Genomic DNA, 18,614 nt, shown 5'->3' with positions numbered 1-18,614 from the left:
GTCTTTATAATTTGCCAAGCAGGTTGATTCAAATCACTTACAGCGTTGACAATGAAGAGGTTCTCCTGGAGCTGCTTCTTGCAGGAGGTGAGCCGGCGGGAGCGCACGTTTTTCCTCCACGTGGAGAACGCCTTCCACTTTCGGAACAGCGAGAAGAGGGGGATTTTGATGAGCTTGGTGTAGTAGTGATACTCCTGCTCCCAGCGGTTCAGCTCGGTGAACTCTGCCTCGCTGCCATTCCTGACTCTGGTCACACCTTTGCGGCTGATGGTGTAGTAGTCCGGTGCATAGATGTTGTTGTGTGACACAATTCTGCAGGAAACAAACACAGAATACGGAAAAATGTTTGCAAGTGAGTTGAAGTCTTTGCTCAGTCATTCCTTAAATAGACAAATCATCAGGCTTTACTCAAGTCTTTTATACATGAAAAAACCCTGAGTACAAAAACCCTGTTCATCTGTGTAACATCCTACGCTTCCATGTCATGTGAATTACAAAAGATCATGAAGGAAAATTATGGAGTAGGGTGATAAAGTATGAATGAGCGATTATGAACAGAAGAGCTCTTGAGAGTAAAAGAATGTGAGAGCATTCGGCTTACTTGAGGTTATATGGATGGTACATGATGGATGACTTTGGCACTGCTGGACTCATGTAGAGAAAACCGAGTCGAGGCTTTTCCCTGATGGCCTGAATGATGGCAGCCATATCACTCAAGCCGACCAGCATGTCTGACCCTTGGGCCCCTGTTGGCAGGGACATGGATACCCCCTTGCTCTGTCCCCGTGGACTAGCATCCTTGGGTTCCTTTGGTGGTGTGGGTGAGCGAAGTGGGTGGCCACTGAGTGACTCCTGCAGGTTGAAGGTGAGAGAGATATTAAAGCTTCATATAAATCTTTGGTTGCTTAAATTTAGGTACAACAGTAAAGTATTCAGCCGGGGAGGGGGGACAACGAAAGACTTAAAATAATTTGATGATACAAAAGGAAAGCACAGTGATGTTGAATAAGGCTGTTTAAGAATGTCAGTAACTGAAAAGTGGCGTACAGTTTTTATTACTGGTACCTTGAGGAGTATTTCATTAATGCCATTGATTTATCAGGCAACAGTTGCAAAGCGCTGTGACAGGTACAAGAGACCAGCAATTTGCACGAAACACACCTGTTTCTGCCTCAATTCATCTGGCAGGTCTGGCAAGGGGGACGCTGAGGTGGGTCGGTCAAGCGGTTCTACCGAAGTGCACCTCTTGGACTTCTTGGAGTCGGGCTCCCCTACACTCTGGGCGGGTTGGGGAACAAGGTGGCCCTTGGCTGCTAATGCTTCCGCAGCCTTCTGTCTGATATACTCTGGCTGGTTCTCTGCTTGGAACTTTGCGAGCCCAGGCTGGCATGGAAGTGATATGGGGGTGAAGCTAGTTAGAGAAGTTGCTGAAGGATGCACTCTTTAGTTGAAGTGTAATACTGCAGCATATAGCACTGCACTGTATACATTTCAGGTCAACAACAATATACAATAAAGGACAGACATCTATAAATTTGTCTGATGTGCTCAAACATATCATCTCATGCATATGCTACTGATATGAACATAACACATATTATCCTATGGTACTCAATATCATTAAACCAGTTTTAAATATCTAAAGTGAAAATCAACTTCATGATCAAGTTGACTTTGATGATACAGTTAAATCAAGCAAAAGAAAGTGAAGGCAAGCTCCATTACAAAAAACAAATAAAACATACAAATAATTGTGGAAGTGACAGTCACATTCGAAGAAATTTATGACAATTTGAAATTTCATAACTTTCTCGTTCTTTCATGTGAGGTTTATAAAATGTATACAAATCATTGTGCGAGCAATAATCTCTGTGATTAACTGTCATATTCACAGAAATTTTTGACATTTTTTAAATCTCATAACTTTCTCTTTCTTTTATGTGTGTAGATAAAATGTTTTCTGTCAAGTCAACTTGATCACATGATAGGTATTATTTTATCATATTGATGGCTGAATGATAGTGGAGCTGCTCATGCTGCTATTGGTACATATATATCAACACTAAAAATACTAACTAATGACTGTGATAATACATGACAGCAAGAATGTTTTATGAAGTTCACTTAGTATCAGTGCATTTGTATTTACATACTATTTCATACCTGTTCAGTTATCTATGACAAATACATACGATACCTTTATGATATGATAGTATTGATACTTCACATGGGATGTTGTATGCTACAAAGGAATGCATTATCCTGTATTTTTCATCTGAATTTAGATAAAAACAGACATTAACTGCTGGATCTTAGCATCAGTCAAAACCAAACGACTGCAAGATTTCAACTGCATGTTGCAGGCCAGCACATACCAGGGGCTCTAGTTTGGCTGTAGTGGGTTTTGCCCTGGTGATACGCTGCGCTGGTGTTGTCCTTGCAAACTTCAGGGCTTTCTTGTTGACAGAAACTTGTTGCGGGGCGTAGGAATACAGTCGACCTTTGAGCTTTTCTGGGTCCACTCCTGGTAGATTAAAGTTCTTTGTAGGTGAACCATTGGCCCGACTGTTGACCCCATTCAGCCGTCCATTCATCCCATCCATTGACTGTGACATAATTACAAGCTGTGCCCCCTGGTTTCTTCTTTTTTACCTGTTTACAGAAGGGTCTGTAAAAAAAGAACATGAATTAAAAAGGTAGGATATTAGATATCTCTGCTGTGACTTTTCCATATACCAGGCAACTGAGGTATGGTTGAGGGGTCTAGATATCGCGCACGAAAATTTGAAATGCTCTTATAATAGAAGTTATTCCATAATCGTACCTGAATTTCTCAATGAATATCACGAAAATGCAGAAAAATCACCTCCCAGAATCTCCTGATGATACGATGACGGAGTAGTGCGCTGTCGCCGTTTGTATGTCGGACTTAATTTTATGCGTTCAATTTCTCGGGGTATGTAAAGGTCGCGCAGCTGCCCTATGTAGTTTCATGCGTGAAAGTGTCTGCCCCTCTCTGCGGCTGTAACGTGCTTCGGCTTTCGTAGAATATCATAAACGATCGATCGAACAAATTACGAATTCTATCGGCTACGATCATACGAACGAGACAAGCGAGACGACACGTCTAGGCTACAACATCCTTAAAAAAAAGATTTTAAGCTAAGGTAGGTAAATTATAAGGTAAAAAATTGGAAATTTAGTGAAAATTTTATTCCAAAAAATTGGAAATTTAGTGAAAAATTTGTTTGAAATCAAAATTTCTTACCTGCTTCCTCCTCATGCTTAGCGGTTGTCAGGTATGTTTATTCCATGGGCGTATCGGCAAATTTTGCGCTTAGTCCTACGCGTAATATTGCTTGCTTTACGCAGTTACGCTATGCGCGATCATTAGGTCCCTGCGCGAGACCTAGTACCCTTAGACTTAGCCCGACCAGACGCTGTTACGCTATGCGAAAACAGCGTCTGACGAGCGCGGCATGCAGCCTCAAAGTGAGGAACCTCAACACAACTACAAAACTTAGGAAAATGTATACTTTTCTCCTTTAAACAGAATACTTTACTCACGTTAAATGCATGTTTCTATTACAGAAGAATAGTTCGCCACACTGGGTCCATGGAGACCACTTGCGATAAGTCCGTGGAACAAATAAATGACACTTTCTGGCGCAATTCCTGACCGTCGGTACGTCGCGACGTACCATGTACAGCGACTGGGCTGTGTATAGTTAGGCCTGGCGTGAAAGATTGTGTACCGTGTGGACATGCTGGATATGATGATCAATTTCGGTAAGTTTCATTGCGTACATTTGAATACTGATAGCATCAGATGTAGAGTAAATATTGAAAAGTATACTCGTTGAGTTTGAGGTGACAAAAATGATGTTAAGTATCAAAATTCAAAGCTATCGTAATACGATTACGTCGCTCTCCTAGTGGTTGGTGGTCGCGCGCGTACAGCCCTGTCGCGACGTACCATGTACAGCGACTGGGCTGTGTATAGTTACCTTAGACTCTACTATACATCGCTACATGCATATATTTCATACAAAAGAAAGCCATTGCAGGAAAGGTAGTTGATCTACATAAATGTACATAGACCCTATACCTAGACTAGGTGGTCAATGAGTAGAATACGATACCGAGTCGATAGTAGTAGACTCACGAAACCTAGTGTAGGAACCTATTCTAGTATAGATAGCATACAGGATTTTGGCTTCACAAAGCCGGGCCACTCCACTTATTTGAGTCCATATTGGCATTGCCTCCTTATTCTTGTAAACAGCTTCCTATTCATACTTGTAACAATGTCACAGATTTGTACTAACAGGCACTTTTATGCATGAGGAGCCCAAACAAGTCCAAGACGTCCAAGTTCGGCACTAGATTTAGACAAATACACACCTATCACAGAGGGGCCTAGATTTCTAATCATTTTCTGTCAAGCCTAAGCTAAAATAGAACAAGCAGCTTGTTGAGCGTTTGATCTTTCTAGTTTGTGATCTATGCCGGTACGCGGTGTAGCCCATATCAGATCGCGCTGCTCTGCTCTGCGCCCCAGTCCGTCAGACACCAGCAGAGGTAGGGACTGCAGCCCGTAAGTCTCTCGACAGTCTCCGGCGAATCATCACAAGGAGCAGCAGAAACGAGCTCGCGTTAGCTGCTGATTGACATTTGATATACGATCGCGATCGCGACGAATTATCAAATCAAATGTTGCAGTAACAACACCTAGATCAAAAAGAGATAAATGCCAACCATAAACAGAATCCAAGAGAAAGTGAGAGTGTAGGGCAGGTTTCAATGCTTACCCAATGATTTACCGTTCGTTCGAAAATGCCATCCAATTCTCTTCGCATCGTTTACTCCGCCATGTTGATTCGCTTCTTCGGACCATGGCAACACAAGTTGACGAAGTTTGCCGAAGTTGCCCGATGCTAGATCCTTTTGGGATCGACAGATCCGAGTTCACGCATATGTTTGCCTCCCTCAACGTTCATTTACCATACAATGTTTTTGTAAACGTACCGTACGTACCATGTACAATGTACCACCATCCATCCACCACCACCCATACGGAGGCCCCTGCATGTTCCCTGGCCTTCTCTTCGGCTCGCTGGCTCGCTCTATCTGAAAAATCTAGCTGTCACTGCGGTGCACATAATGCACAACACAACTAGCTTTTAGTTTGATTTGCAAAGGCGTAAAGTCAGCATGAATTTGTGGGCCATCGGAGAGAAAGACATGCTTACACAGAAAATCTTCCTCCCCAACTTGATCACCAGCTCCAGCTAGACAAGCAGGAGTAAAAACCACCGTTTAGTTGTAATAACGCTAACGTTAATATTAATACACAGCTCAGCTCCGAAAAATTTGCCCTGACCTGAGCTGAGGTCACCCAGTGAGGAGCTTCAGTTTCATTCAGATGTTGGCCGACAAAAGCGATGTGGTAAATGCCGTAAATGCATGAGAAGGTAAATAGACCATCTACTCTGCTGCCTGACATATAAAGGTGATATATATACATTTAAAGGTGATGTAAAATTCTGTGCAAGTAATTATATTTGTTTGTAAATTGGGAGCCGTAAATTGTAGCACCGGTAATCATGGTCATGTTCTGTTACAATGTAGTTGTAACGTTAGAAATAGTTCATAGTTGTCAGTTTCTAGCAATAGCAGTGTCCAGGACCCATAACAGTAACACTGTTAGATCTACAATATACAAGGTCAATGGGACAGGATAATTTAAGTAACGTTAGAGTTCTATTCAAACACTAAACGGTAAAAGCTAATATTAGAAGACGTCTAGAATAGAAACTGTGTAGACAGATGAATCTGTCTGTCCGGAGGAGTCTTTTATTTTTTTTACTTTATCAGTCTTTATTCCGTGAAGCCAGACGCAGTCTCCACAGAACATATCCCCGATGACCAGATACAACTGATCTTTCGGTCAAGATGACCAGAAACTGTCTGTAGCTACTGTACTCAATAGGCGTTTTCACATCAGCCGATAAGAATCCAAGCTCGAGATATTTTTCGCGATCGCAATTTAGCGTGCTATTTCATTTCCTATTCACATCAGCCCGAAGAGAATTAGCCTGAAATTTTTTTCGAGCTAATTCGACAGCTGAGCATGCGCAAACAGTGTCGGGTATACCAGTAGATCTAGAGCGCGCACTTTCAAAAAAATTCCCCGCGTGATCGCCATTTATGTGTGCGGGTTGCCTCAACCGATTGATCGATTACACCACGCGATCTCACTGATTTCCTGCTCTAGATTTGTTCAGTTTTGTGTTTTATTGTATTCATTCATTGGTCATGGAAGTTGACGAAACCCTGCATATCAAGTAATATTATGATGCGAAAGAGAAGACATCATGAGGAGAGGAATCATGAACGATGCTTCGAATTTTGTGAAGAGAAGGAACCGCTCATTTCTTCTCCTCACTGCCATGGTGCATTGCCGGTCGGATCACACACGCTTGCAAGGCCTGATGGGATGCATCACGCTAATTTCTTGAGGCGATTTCACATTATCAAATAGCGTGCTAGTTTGCAAATTATCCCGCTATTTGCGGAAATTTCCCGAGTTGGACTCGAGAAATTTTCTCAATCAGAGCGATAAAATTAGCGCACTAATTTGTATTCACATTTATTATCAAATAGCGCGCTATTTTGTGATTGGGTTAATTTCCCAAGTCAGAAAATAGTGTGCTATTTCAAAACATCAGGCTGATGTGAAAACGCCTACTGGTACTACTTGTGTGAACAGCAGTCTGCAACTTGGTGCGAGTGTTGCTTTGTTGATTAACAATCTACCTTGTTGACATTACAGCAATCTGTGTTTAATAGTTTGAGAGGCATTCACACTTGTGTACAGCAACAGGGCTGTGTATTGTTTGAGAGGCATGTGATTATGATTGTGAGTGACATGTTTATAATGGGCTGACTCTTGCTGACTCTTGTGATACGAAACATTAATCTTCTGGGTCTCTTTGTTAATTTACATTAGTCCAGTTGCCCACAACCCTTTTATTTGTGAACTGTATCCACACACAGGAGTGCAATACGTAGATCTACAAACATTTATTTTATGTGCCACCATTTACATTGTCATTTCATGCCACAAAAATAAAAAAAAAAAATGATAAGAATAAAGAGAAAATCACTTGCCTGCAAATGAAGTGCTTTAAATTTCTTAACTGCACTAACTATACACAGCCCAGTCGCTGTATTAAGAGCGACAGGGCTGTACCGGAACGGCCCACAACACAAAGAGAACTCAGCAGTCGCTTTACCATCGCTTTGAGGTTTGATACTTGATGTCAGTTTTTGTCATGTCAAACTCATTAAATGTAATCTTCATTAATGACGCTACATAGCTTTGTTATCGATATTGACATACACATTTCGCAACTTACTGAAAATGGAGATTATATGCAGCATGTGCGAACGGTACATCTGATAATCGAGAGTTCACGCGATCGGACCGTGCGTGTTGCTATACAAATGATGCACAGGATAGAGTGCATTAGTGGCGTATAGCGCACTCGAGGGTATTTACAATTGTGAAACATGCACGAGGCTTCGCCTCGTGCATGTTGCACTACATTGTAAATACCCGAGAGTGAGCTACGCCTCCACTAACGCCACGAAATAATCCTGTGCATCATTTGTTTTATAAAATGGGTCAAAAATTCCAAAACTAACAGTATTTTTCAGCGTTTTTCACGTACCTTTGTGGGTCAAGACGTCCGAAGATGTTCGTCCCAAACATTTACGCACGTCGCACTCGGAAATCCCGCACATACAGTATAAGTATGATGGGGGGTTGGGTCTCCGGACACTTAAGTTCCCGCATGAAAACTTACTTATTTTACATAGAATATGCACCCTTTACCTTAAAGATAATAAAAAGTTTTGGTACCTCAAAAGTTTCCCTGAATTTCCATGTTTCAGGTTAAAGTATCTATCATATAACTAACACTGTGAGACTTACTTGCCCCAAAGTGCTCTCATTTCTTAGTAATCATGCAATTAACTGCGACCAGCAGCCCCATACGCATAGCGTAATGGGGCTTCGCATTGTAGCATTCAGGATCATGACAGATTTAGTATCGCGGGTAAATATCAACTTAAAATCCACAAAATTCTTCAATTTGAAGACTTACCAATTAAGTTGAAGTCTTCAGGCTTCGGGCAACGTTTGGTTCTGCCAATAGTCCCTTTCTGTTCGAATTGATGACTGAATGTGACTCTGTCGAGAGGACCTTGGGAGAGCTACATACACTGATTACTACGACCAGCGCATACGCACACATCACATGCGAACAAATTTCAAATCCATGAACGGATAAGATGTTTGTGTGCGCATGCGCTGGCCGTCAATTCAGTGTAGCTCTCCCAAGGTCCTCTCGACCGAGTCACATTCAGTCATCAATTCGAACAGAAAGGGACTATTGGCAAAACCAAACGTTGCCCAAAGCCTGTTTTCAATACTTCAACTTAACTGTTAAGTCTTCAAATTGAAGAAATTTTTGGATTTAAAGTTGATATTTACCCGCGATACTAAATCTGTCATGATCCTGTAAGCTACAATGCGAAGCCCCATTTAGCTATGCATATGGGGCTGCTGGTCGCAGCTAGCTACACAGTGTGCGTATGGGGCTGCACACTGCTGGTTGCAGTTATCTCGCACAATACGTGTACTACCTCGCCGCCGTCGTACGGCGGCGGCTCTGGTACGAAACCATTATTGAATGATTACTAAGATATGAGAGCACTTTCGGGCGAGTAAGTCTCACAGTGTTAGTTATATGAAAGGTACTTTAACCTGAAACACAAACTAAGACAAGGAAATTCAGGGAAACTTTTGAGGTAATACCAAAATTTTATATTATCTTTAAAGACTTCATATAGACTCCTCATATAGGCCTACTAGACAACATACTCTGAAAACGGCATGAGGATTAACCTGCTAAATCGTTGGTTGCCCTTCAAAGTGACTCCATGTACGCGTCCGGTCCCACAACGCTTGGTCTGCTGTACTGTACAAAGTGTACGTAAGAGTATACGCACGCCCAAGGCACGCCACACATGTTATGCACAAGGGAAGAAAGACTGGCCAGCCGGCAGCCCGAACTAGAAGTTGTTTACAGGATTGACAGCGCGTACTGTATGTATGCAATTCAAAGGAGACGCCGCGCGCACAGACGATCGGCAATAGGATTTAACACGCAGTGCGATGGGACTAGAATAATCAAAGAACATGTGACTCATTTCAGCGATTCCTATTGGCTACATTCATGAACCCATTTTATAATACCGAAGAGCGCACGCACTCAGTAGATCGCTGCACTTCCAGCCACGCATGTGCGCTCATAATTTGCATTTGCTGAGTGGTCAATGCGCCATTTTGAATTCTGCAACGATGAACCCCGACGGTCGGGGATTGTGCTAGAAAGTGCCATTTTTTTTTGTTCAATGGACTTATCGTTAGGGCTCTCTATGGACTTATGTACAATTGTACCTTCTGTAATATAAGCATGCACTCACGAACTTACAAAACTTATTGTTATAAGTTTTGTAGTTGTGGTTCCCCACTTTGATGGTGAGGCTCTGTCTGTCTGACACTGTGCAAAGCACAGCATCTGGTCGGGCTAAAACTGCGCATGCCTAAAATAATTTCCAGAGCATGGACCCAGTTATCTGAGCGTGGGGAAACACTGATGTTGGGAGTTGCATAAGGGATTGAAAAAAATTGACGGTTTCATTGTGTGCAGTTCACACACATTGCACAGGGTATCCGATATTTTGTGGCGAGAGATTTAAAAAAAAATCAAGCTGGATTAATTTTTGCATCTGATTCTCAATGTGCACTACGAGAATGAACTTCTTTTTTCTTTCTTTTTTTTTTTTTGATCCATGCACATGAATTCACACTTCTTTTTTTTTCTTTTTTTTTGTACATTGCATTGAAAAAAGCATGAATAAAAATATACAAACACTTTAGTTTCAAGTGCATGTGAAAAGGTGTGTTGTGTGTACAGTTTAGCCTTGCCTGATGTCTGTAGTGTGCTGCTTGTTTTCACAAACTACACAAAGTGGCCTCTGGATTTGTCATTATCAATCATTTAGAAAAATGTTAGGTTTGGTTTTAGTATCCATATTACCGGTATTGTGTCATTTTTCTTTGTACATGTAAGTCTCCTCTCTCTCTTCTTTTCCAGTTTAGTTGTTGTACTTGTTGCATAAATTATTGCACACCTGGCTTTGCATTCTGCTGTTCTACCCACCTGTTTTGTTTTGTTTTTTCATGCAGACTTACTGAATTCCATACTGAATTCCATTCCATACTGAATTCTGAAATGCCCATAGACTTAATGGAAAGGCTACCAGGTTCCCATACGGAATGGGTTAATTAACAATTGGTTGATTGCCCTTGAACTAGGTGATACGGCCTTATGTATCAGTATCACCTTATCAGTATCACATTTATGTGTCTATTACAGTGACATCGTGCCGCAAACACTGCATGGGAAAAAGCTGAAACTGCCAGCTGGTGATTGCCTGCATCTGTTTCACCAGGGAGGTCCCACCTCCCTGGTTTCACTCTCCAACTACCTATTTGCACGTGATAGCTACATCAGGGCAAAGCTTTAATGACGAGTTCACTTTAATACATTATGTACATGTACATGCAGATTGAGAGATAGCAGCAATATTAGTAGAACATCAGTGACATTCTATAATCCATTCCAAAGTTATAAATGAACTTTTGAAGTTTTATTGCCACCATTGCTGGATGAGAAGACTACTACAGCATGCGATGTCACATGCGTAGAATGTTGTAAGAAAATAAGAAAATTCAAGATATTTTCACCTTCCTCGATTATTAAACTTAGAGCATTTGACTTGCCTCTTTCAGATGGCAGGGGAATGATATTACCCTTAAAATTCATCAGTAACAAGTTGAGGGAATGTGCACTTTAAAAAAAAAAAAAATGTTGTTTGGAATTCTTTTTAACTTTCCTGATATCGTTCTATGCATGTGACATCATAACCTGGAATAGTCTTCTCATCCAGCAATGACTACGGTACACAGAACATTCAGAACTTTTGAACGGATTGTCTGATTTTCCTCAAATTTTCACTGATGCGTTCTATTGAAATTGCTGCACTCATTCAATTCACGGTTTTAAACTTGTTGAAAACGAGTCCTGAGCATACTCGGATAGGTGTCTATGGGAAATGTGTGTTGTAGCAATATCAGCCAGTCCCCTTAAGCTTTGCATGGAGATGCTGTTGACAATGTGCTTATTAATACAGCCAATAGGCACTCACTATACACAGATTAGATTTTACCACGGGATACAAAATAAGTGGCCACTGGCCATGTTAGACAGGTGGCCACTATAATGCACAGAATCTTCAACATGGCTTTTCTCACAGGGAGTTTTTTCAGGGGCCGTATACTGTAGGTGGCCACTTGGACAGGTGTCTACTAACTTAGGCAGGTTTGGCTGTAAATACCTGCTAGTAACCATTGTTAGGATTCAGTGCAATTTGGTGGGAAAAACACAGAGCTGGAATAATTGTTGTGTATCAGGGAAGTAAAATCACATCTAAGACATTGATGGTGTTCATACTTACATTATGTACCCATCACTAAGGATACAAATAAATCTAAAACATGTATGACTAGCCATAAACATTAATATTACCCGAGGTACTAAAAGAGAAAGAAGGAAGAAAATATTACATTTGCTGATTGCCAAGAACTGACTGCAAGATAACCTGTAGACACCAAGATAAAGCTTGAAATGGCTAATCGTGCCAGATTACCCTTACTGGGGTTTCCTTTCACCCATGGCTAGATGTAAAATGACCTGATAATAGGTGTTGTTTTTTCCTAAACATAACTTGTCTAGAAGTAAAATGACCTGATAATAGCGATTTTTTTTTTTTTTCACAAACATAACCCACATTGCACCCACCATGCACTAACGATACAGTCTGATTACAATGTTGAAAAGCCTAGTGAAAGCCCTATCTATAGCTCTGGATGTCTTAAACAATTCTGTTCATTCTCATTTAATGTTTCATTGACAAAAATAGTCAATCTTCAAGGGATAGTATAGTTTTGGTTGAGACCTAATTTCAGGTTTCTCACATTTTTTGGTGAGATAATGAGAAACCTTTTATGAAATATGAAAGAGCATGTAATTCTATGACGAATTCAACGTTTATTTGATGAAAATTGGTTTTCAAATGGCTGAGATATCCAAAAAAGAGCGATTCTAATAAAGTGTGGGACCCACACTTTATTACGATCGCTTTGTTTTACTTTGTTTTTGGATGTTGCAGTCATTCCAAACCCGATTTCCATCAAATAAATTTTGAATTCCCCTTAAAATGGTATGCTCTGTACTATAGCATAAGTGCTTTGTTGGTATCTCGCAAAAAGTTTAAAGCCAAATTCTCATCTCCACCAATACTGCACTATCCCTTTCAGTATCCAAAGTACATCGAATCTAAAAATTACTAGACATTGCCTGACATCGGGTGATTTGAAGTTCAGAGCTATTTCAGGCTGGTGTTAGTGCCATCTCATCGCTCACACTGAAGATGATCCCAAACTTGAAGTCAGTCACTGTCAGGTTGACCTCAAAATTAAGATACCCCATTTATACACAAAGTTTGGTACAGGAGCGCTCATGAAACACTCTGACATACTGTAAAACAAGGAATGTTTGTGTCGCATACCACTTCAGGAGTGCTCTAAACATTGATGACTGTTTATACAGGGTACAGAGCACTTCAGGAGCGCTAATACTAATGCAATCCTGGTAGTCGCTCTGTAGTACTCTAGACATGGCCACATAATCATGTAAATCTATGCCTATCTATATTTAGGTGATCCGAGTATCCTCTCGGATCACCTTCTGTATCTGTACTGAATCTTTCTTCTTTCTTTGTTTCTTTCTTTATTTCTCCTCAAAAGTTGTGCAGAGGTTAGCTCAGAAAGTGCATTGCCTCCCAATGTCAAACTTATACCATATACATTGTATGTATCATGTCGCAAAGACGACAGCACAAGTAAAATCAGTGATCAGTCGACCGTGACGTCACTATGACGTCATTATATGAAAACACATTTTCATGCATATCTCATTAATGGAATAGAATATTTCAATGAAATTTACGTCACATATATTTCAAGTCATGCGAATTCTACTCATATTCTCAAAATTCATTTTTGTCTCAAAACGCGCGCGTACGCGTGCGTTGAAATATTTGTATGCTCAAATCGAGCTCAAAATTTTTTTGCGCACGTTTCAGACCATTTGGAGCATTTTTTGAAAAATTGAAAAATTGAACGGACGCGTACGCGCGCGCACATATTCGCACGCACAGCTCATATGAAATAGAAATTTTCAATTTTTTCACACGGATCGGTTGTCCGAAATGTCAAGGAATATTAATACCAAGTTTCAAGTCGATCCGATTCAATATGACGTCATACGGGCCCGTCAAATTCAAAATTCTGCGCGTGCGTCAATGGGGATACACAGTGCAACTATGCCAAAAAACCGCCAATTTTAAAGTGGATTTTACTCGTCAGGATGGATGGTGACCCCCCATTTTCTTGACATATTCTGAAAGCTGATGAGTTGTACATGTCATTTCATGGGCTGGCTATGCTGACAAAATGATTGAAAGATATCAAATTTCTTAATAAAGTAAAAAAAGTAAATTTTCAAAATGACGTCATCAAATTTCAAGTTTGCTCGAGCGTATCTCACTTATCCTTTGCCAGTTTTCACCTAAATTTCAATATGTTGTAGCTTATAAAATGCTCTTTCATAAATGTGATTACACAATTTTGATTAGATGACGACATCACCTCGAAAAAATGGATTGAAGGTAACCTTGTCAAATTTGACCAGTTTACGTGTAATCTCTATGGGAGTGCAATTTTTATGGAAATGAAAATTGACATGACTATCTTTATTGAGCACTAGCTCACTTATGCTTCGGTGAATTTCTCTAAGATTTTAATATGTTGTAGCTGAGACGTGGGGCTATTGTAAGTGTGTCATTCGTTTTTTCATACGTTGTCGGGATCACGTGAAAAAACTTGGTTGAAATTAAAGCTTATCTTCGATGTATTGTAATATTTCTTTCTTTTTACAACTTTATGTGCAATAACTCAAGAAAAACAGCCCCTATCACCACTATATTTTGCACATGTTTAGTTCATGTCACGAACATTATTTCATAAAATAACAACTACTTGATCAGACGTCATCTTGGGTATGTAAATTAGGGTCAAAGGTCATAAATGTTATCCTGTATCTTGGTGAATACATGTCCTATCTTTCCCATATTTTGCACACGCAAAGATCATGTTACAAGAATCATTTTACAAAATAACCACTCTTTGCTCAGATGCCATCTTGTCTGTGCAAAGTGGTGTCAAAAGGTCATCTGTACTTCTTTCTGTTTCTTCGTTATGACGTGTTATCTCTATGGGAGGGAATTTTTCTAGATGTGAAAATTGACATGATTGTCTTTATCAAGCACTAGCTCACTTACCCTTCGGTGAATTTTTCTCAGATTTTAATATGTTGTAACTGAGACTTTGCGCTATCGTTCCGTGCCCTTTGTTTTTTCATATGATGTCGGGATCATGTTACAATACTTGGTTGAAATTAAAGCTTATCTTCGATGTATTGAGCTATTTCTATGTTTCTGCAACTTTCTTTGCAATAACTCAAGAAAAACAGCCCCTATCACCCCCATATTTTGCACATGTTTAGTTCATGTCACGTACATTATTTCATAAAATAACAACTACTTGATCGGACAACATCTTGGGTATGTAAATTAGGGTCAAAGGTCACAAATGTTTCATCCTGTATCTTGGTGAATACATGTCTTATCTTTCCCATATTTTGCACACGCAAAGATCATGTTACAAGAATCATTTCACAAAATAACCACTCTTTGCTCAGATGCCATCTTGTCTGTGTAAAGTGGTGTCAAAAGGTCATCTGTACTTCTTTCTGTTTCTTCGTTATGACGTGTTATCTCTATGGGAGGGAATTTTTCTAGATGTGAAAATTGACATGATTGTGTTTATCAAGCACTAGCTCACTTACCCTTCGGTGAATTTTTCTCAGATTTTAATATGTTGTAACTGAGACTTTGCGCTATCGTTCCGTGCCCTTTGTTTTTTCATATGATGTCGGGATCATGTTACAATACTTGGTTGAAATTAAAGCTTATCTTCGATGTATTGAGCTATTTCTATGTTTCTGCAACTTTCTTTGCAATAACTCAAGAAAAACAGCCCCTATCACCCCCATATTTTGCACATGTTTAGTTCATGTCACGTACATTATTTCATAAAATAACAACTACTTGATCGGACAACATCTTGGGTATGTAAATTAGGGTCAAAGGTCACAAATGTTTCATCCTGTATCTTGGTGAATACATGTCTTATCTTTCCCATATTTTGCACACGCAAAGATCATGTTACAAGAATTATTTCACAAAATAACCACTTTTTGCTCAGATGCCATCTAGGTTGTGCAAAGTGGGGTCAAAGGTCATATGTACTTGTTGCTGTATCTTCGTTACAAGGGCGCCGGAAGTGGGGGGGGGGGGGGGGGGCAGGGGTGGCACTTGCCCCCCCAAACAAAATGTTGGGGGGGCAAAACGAGTTTTTGCCCCCCCAAAGTGCCCCCTGTAACAAATAATTAATCACTTATTTAAAGACCAAAATGAACAATAAAGGCATATTTCTTGTCTAAATGTTGTAATTTCATAACTGAAAATGCAAAATTTTCGCCCCTAACGGGGCGAAAATTATAATACACTAACAACATACATTATTGTATCTATACACTAATAGTAACTTATGAGTAAAGTGTATAGATGGTAGCCTCGTGTCCTCGAGTGTGCCCGCTGAAACATACCTTTAGTAAACCTTACATTTTTCATTTTCTTCTTTGCTTTCCAGCAGTATAAGGATACTTTTTATTGTTCGAATGATGCGATCACGTTTAAGTTTTTAATGAGTACATTTCAGATAAATGGCAAAGTGAAAGTGGCTCGCTCGTTCTGCCCGTACTTATAGTAAAATGAAAAGTTTTCATAAGTTATTATCATAGTCCTTTGCAGTGATTTCTTTAACTATGTTTAATTCCTCAGAAATTTACTTTAAAATGCTCTATAAAAGCGACTTTTATACTCTGTTTTTTACAGAAAGTCCCTACCGTGGGAGGGGGTATCCCCCTCCTACATCCTCCCCCCGCTCGGTCGCTTCTCTCCCTCACCAAGGATCTCACACCATCACATTATTATGTACTCCCATATGTTATGATCATAGTCCTTCAAACTGGTTTTTTCAATATGTTAATTCCCTAGAAATTTGCTTTTAAATGCTCTATAAACGCGACTTTTATACTCTGTTTTTACAAAAAGTCCCTACCATGGGAGGGGGTTTTCCCCCTCCCACACCCTCCCCCCCGCTCGGTCGCTTCGCTCCCTCGCCGAGGATCTCACACCATCACGTTATTATGTACTCCCGTATGTAATAATCATAGTCCTTCGCACTGATCATTTTTTTTTACTATGTTTAATTCCTTAAATTTTTTTCTTTTAAATGGTCTATAAACGTGACTTTTATACTCTGTTTTACAAAAGCTCCCTACAGTGTGTGTGTGTGTGTGTGGGGGGGGGGGATCCCCCTTTCCACACCCCCCGTCGAAAGAAGTCCCCGTCGAGATTTTGCCCCCCCAAAACCAGAAGTGTTCCGGCGCGCTTGCTTCGTTATAGTGTATACAGATTTGGTACCAAAGATGGCAGATATGATTCCCGTTTCTAAATGAGAATCCAAACATCACACGGCCAATGTCTCTGAACACAGATGAAACCTGCATGGCCATGCCTATTGCGATCAGGACTTGAATCATTGATTTAAAAAAAAATCGGATCACCTTAATTTGTCAGTGATGACAAATTACAATCTCTAGTTTACTTTGGAGATGTTACAAAATTTGTGACATTCTTATTCTTTCTCTGCATCAATTATGTCATTCAAAACTTTCACAGCTGCATCTTTTCACATTTGACTTGACCCAAGTGCAATCACCTTTTTATCATTCATGCAATTCCTGCAGGACTTTGTGGTGGTGCTGAGATAACATTGAGTCATTGCTATCTAAGTCAATGTTTTCTTGGAATCAGATACTTAAAAATGGCAAGTCATTTTTCACTTCCTGCTGTACATATAACTAGTTCTTGAGCTCTACACTCTCTTACAGCCATAGTATCTATCATAATACCAACACAAAAACATACAAGTGGCTCTAAACCCAAACTACATGTAAACAAGAGTACTTGTAACCTTTTTCTTGGCTGGACTTACATTTGAGATGATTGACTGGCAGAAATGGGTGAATAGCAAATACATATAACAGAAGATGTTTTCTTAATAAAGTCAAAGCATACAGTTTTGTCTTTGTGGCTTTGATAGTTTACTGGAAATATCCTCTAAAAATGATCATGACTTAGCAATATTGGTGCAGTGTGCTACTTGATCACACAGCAATGGAGAGAGATTGTACCAGCAAATTTCAGTTGAAATGGATAATAAATGAAATGGATAATAACTTTAGTTGTGCTTGTAGTATGCTGTTCGCTTCAGATTTTGGTTGTACTGTTGTAGATATGGAGCTTGCAAAATTAGCAGAGCTCACTAGAAGTGTTGCCCCAATATCAGACTGTGTTTTGTTGTAGCTGGTGGTGGTTTTTAATGGCACACATTCAGGTGAGCTGGAAAACCCTGCTTCCAAAAATGAGATCACTGTCATCCTTAGGAGTGAATGTTCCTTACTTGGCTAGGCACATCAAAAGTGCCTGTAGAAATTACATGGTAATCCAATCTAAAGCAAAGCAAAACAAAACAAAAAAAAAAAAAAAAAAAAAGCCTAAATGCTCCCATAATTCCATTAGATTTTAGAACATGAAAAAAAAAAACAAGGGTTAGTTCTCTGTCTGAGCATTGAGGTTTGGACCACAGCTGAAATCTCACTCTTTGCACACACCTGGATGTTTCTACAGAGCACTTTTAACTGCCAAGGGCAAGTTTGCATGACATATGTGTGAGTTATAAGCAATGTGTGTGGTTTATGTCTATCTTTTGATAAGGGGCATTAACAATGTCACTTTGGCGTCATTTGGCTTGACACCAACAATTTTCCTTCAAGACCAGTTACCTCCCTCTCCAACGTACCATGGTAACAATGATAAAAATCATTGGCTTCAAAGACAGGCCCTCTGCAACTTCCAATTTATCGCAGACATGACGCAAATCTCTCGTTTGAAGAGGCTACACCCCCGTAAATAATGCCAGTGTATATCTTGGCAATCAATGACTTAAAAACCAAAGATATAAAACACCTGGCCTAATCTAAGCATCAGTCATTGCCACAGCGCCGGGGGGGGGGGGGGGGGGGTACCGCGAGGAGGAGATTGTTTTGGTTTTGTCATGGGCTATGTAGCTCCATGGTGCGTGTGTGTGTGAGTGTAGACTGGCAAAC

General features: G+C 40.1%; 1 protein-coding gene across 1 annotated transcript in view; it reads right to left on the bottom strand.

Annotated features, from left to right (window-relative positions):
- LOC140238152 (dynein axonemal heavy chain 6-like) overlaps positions 1 to 4,894 on the bottom strand; it is a 63,371-nt gene extending 58,477 nt beyond the window's left edge. The window contains exons 1-5 of the mRNA XM_072318091.1: positions 4,812 to 4,894; positions 2,376 to 2,668; positions 1,162 to 1,383; positions 602 to 852; positions 42 to 312 (exon numbers count right to left, since the gene is read on the bottom strand). Of these exons, the coding sequence (XP_072174192.1) occupies positions 42 to 312; positions 602 to 852; positions 1,162 to 1,383; positions 2,376 to 2,615 (984 nt within the window). The 5' untranslated portion in view covers positions 2,616 to 2,668; positions 4,812 to 4,894. The remainder of the gene's footprint in view (positions 1 to 41; positions 313 to 601; positions 853 to 1,161; positions 1,384 to 2,375; positions 2,669 to 4,811) is intronic.
- Positions 4,895 to 18,614: the final 13,720 nt, after the last annotated feature.

The sequence above is a fragment of the Diadema setosum genome, chromosome 14 (genome assembly GCF_964275005.1).
Source record: "Diadema setosum chromosome 14, eeDiaSeto1, whole genome shotgun sequence".
Classification (NCBI taxonomy): Eukaryota; Metazoa; Echinodermata; class Echinoidea; order Diadematoida; family Diadematidae; genus Diadema; species Diadema setosum.
This window is presented reverse-complemented; position numbering and strand designations above follow the sequence as displayed.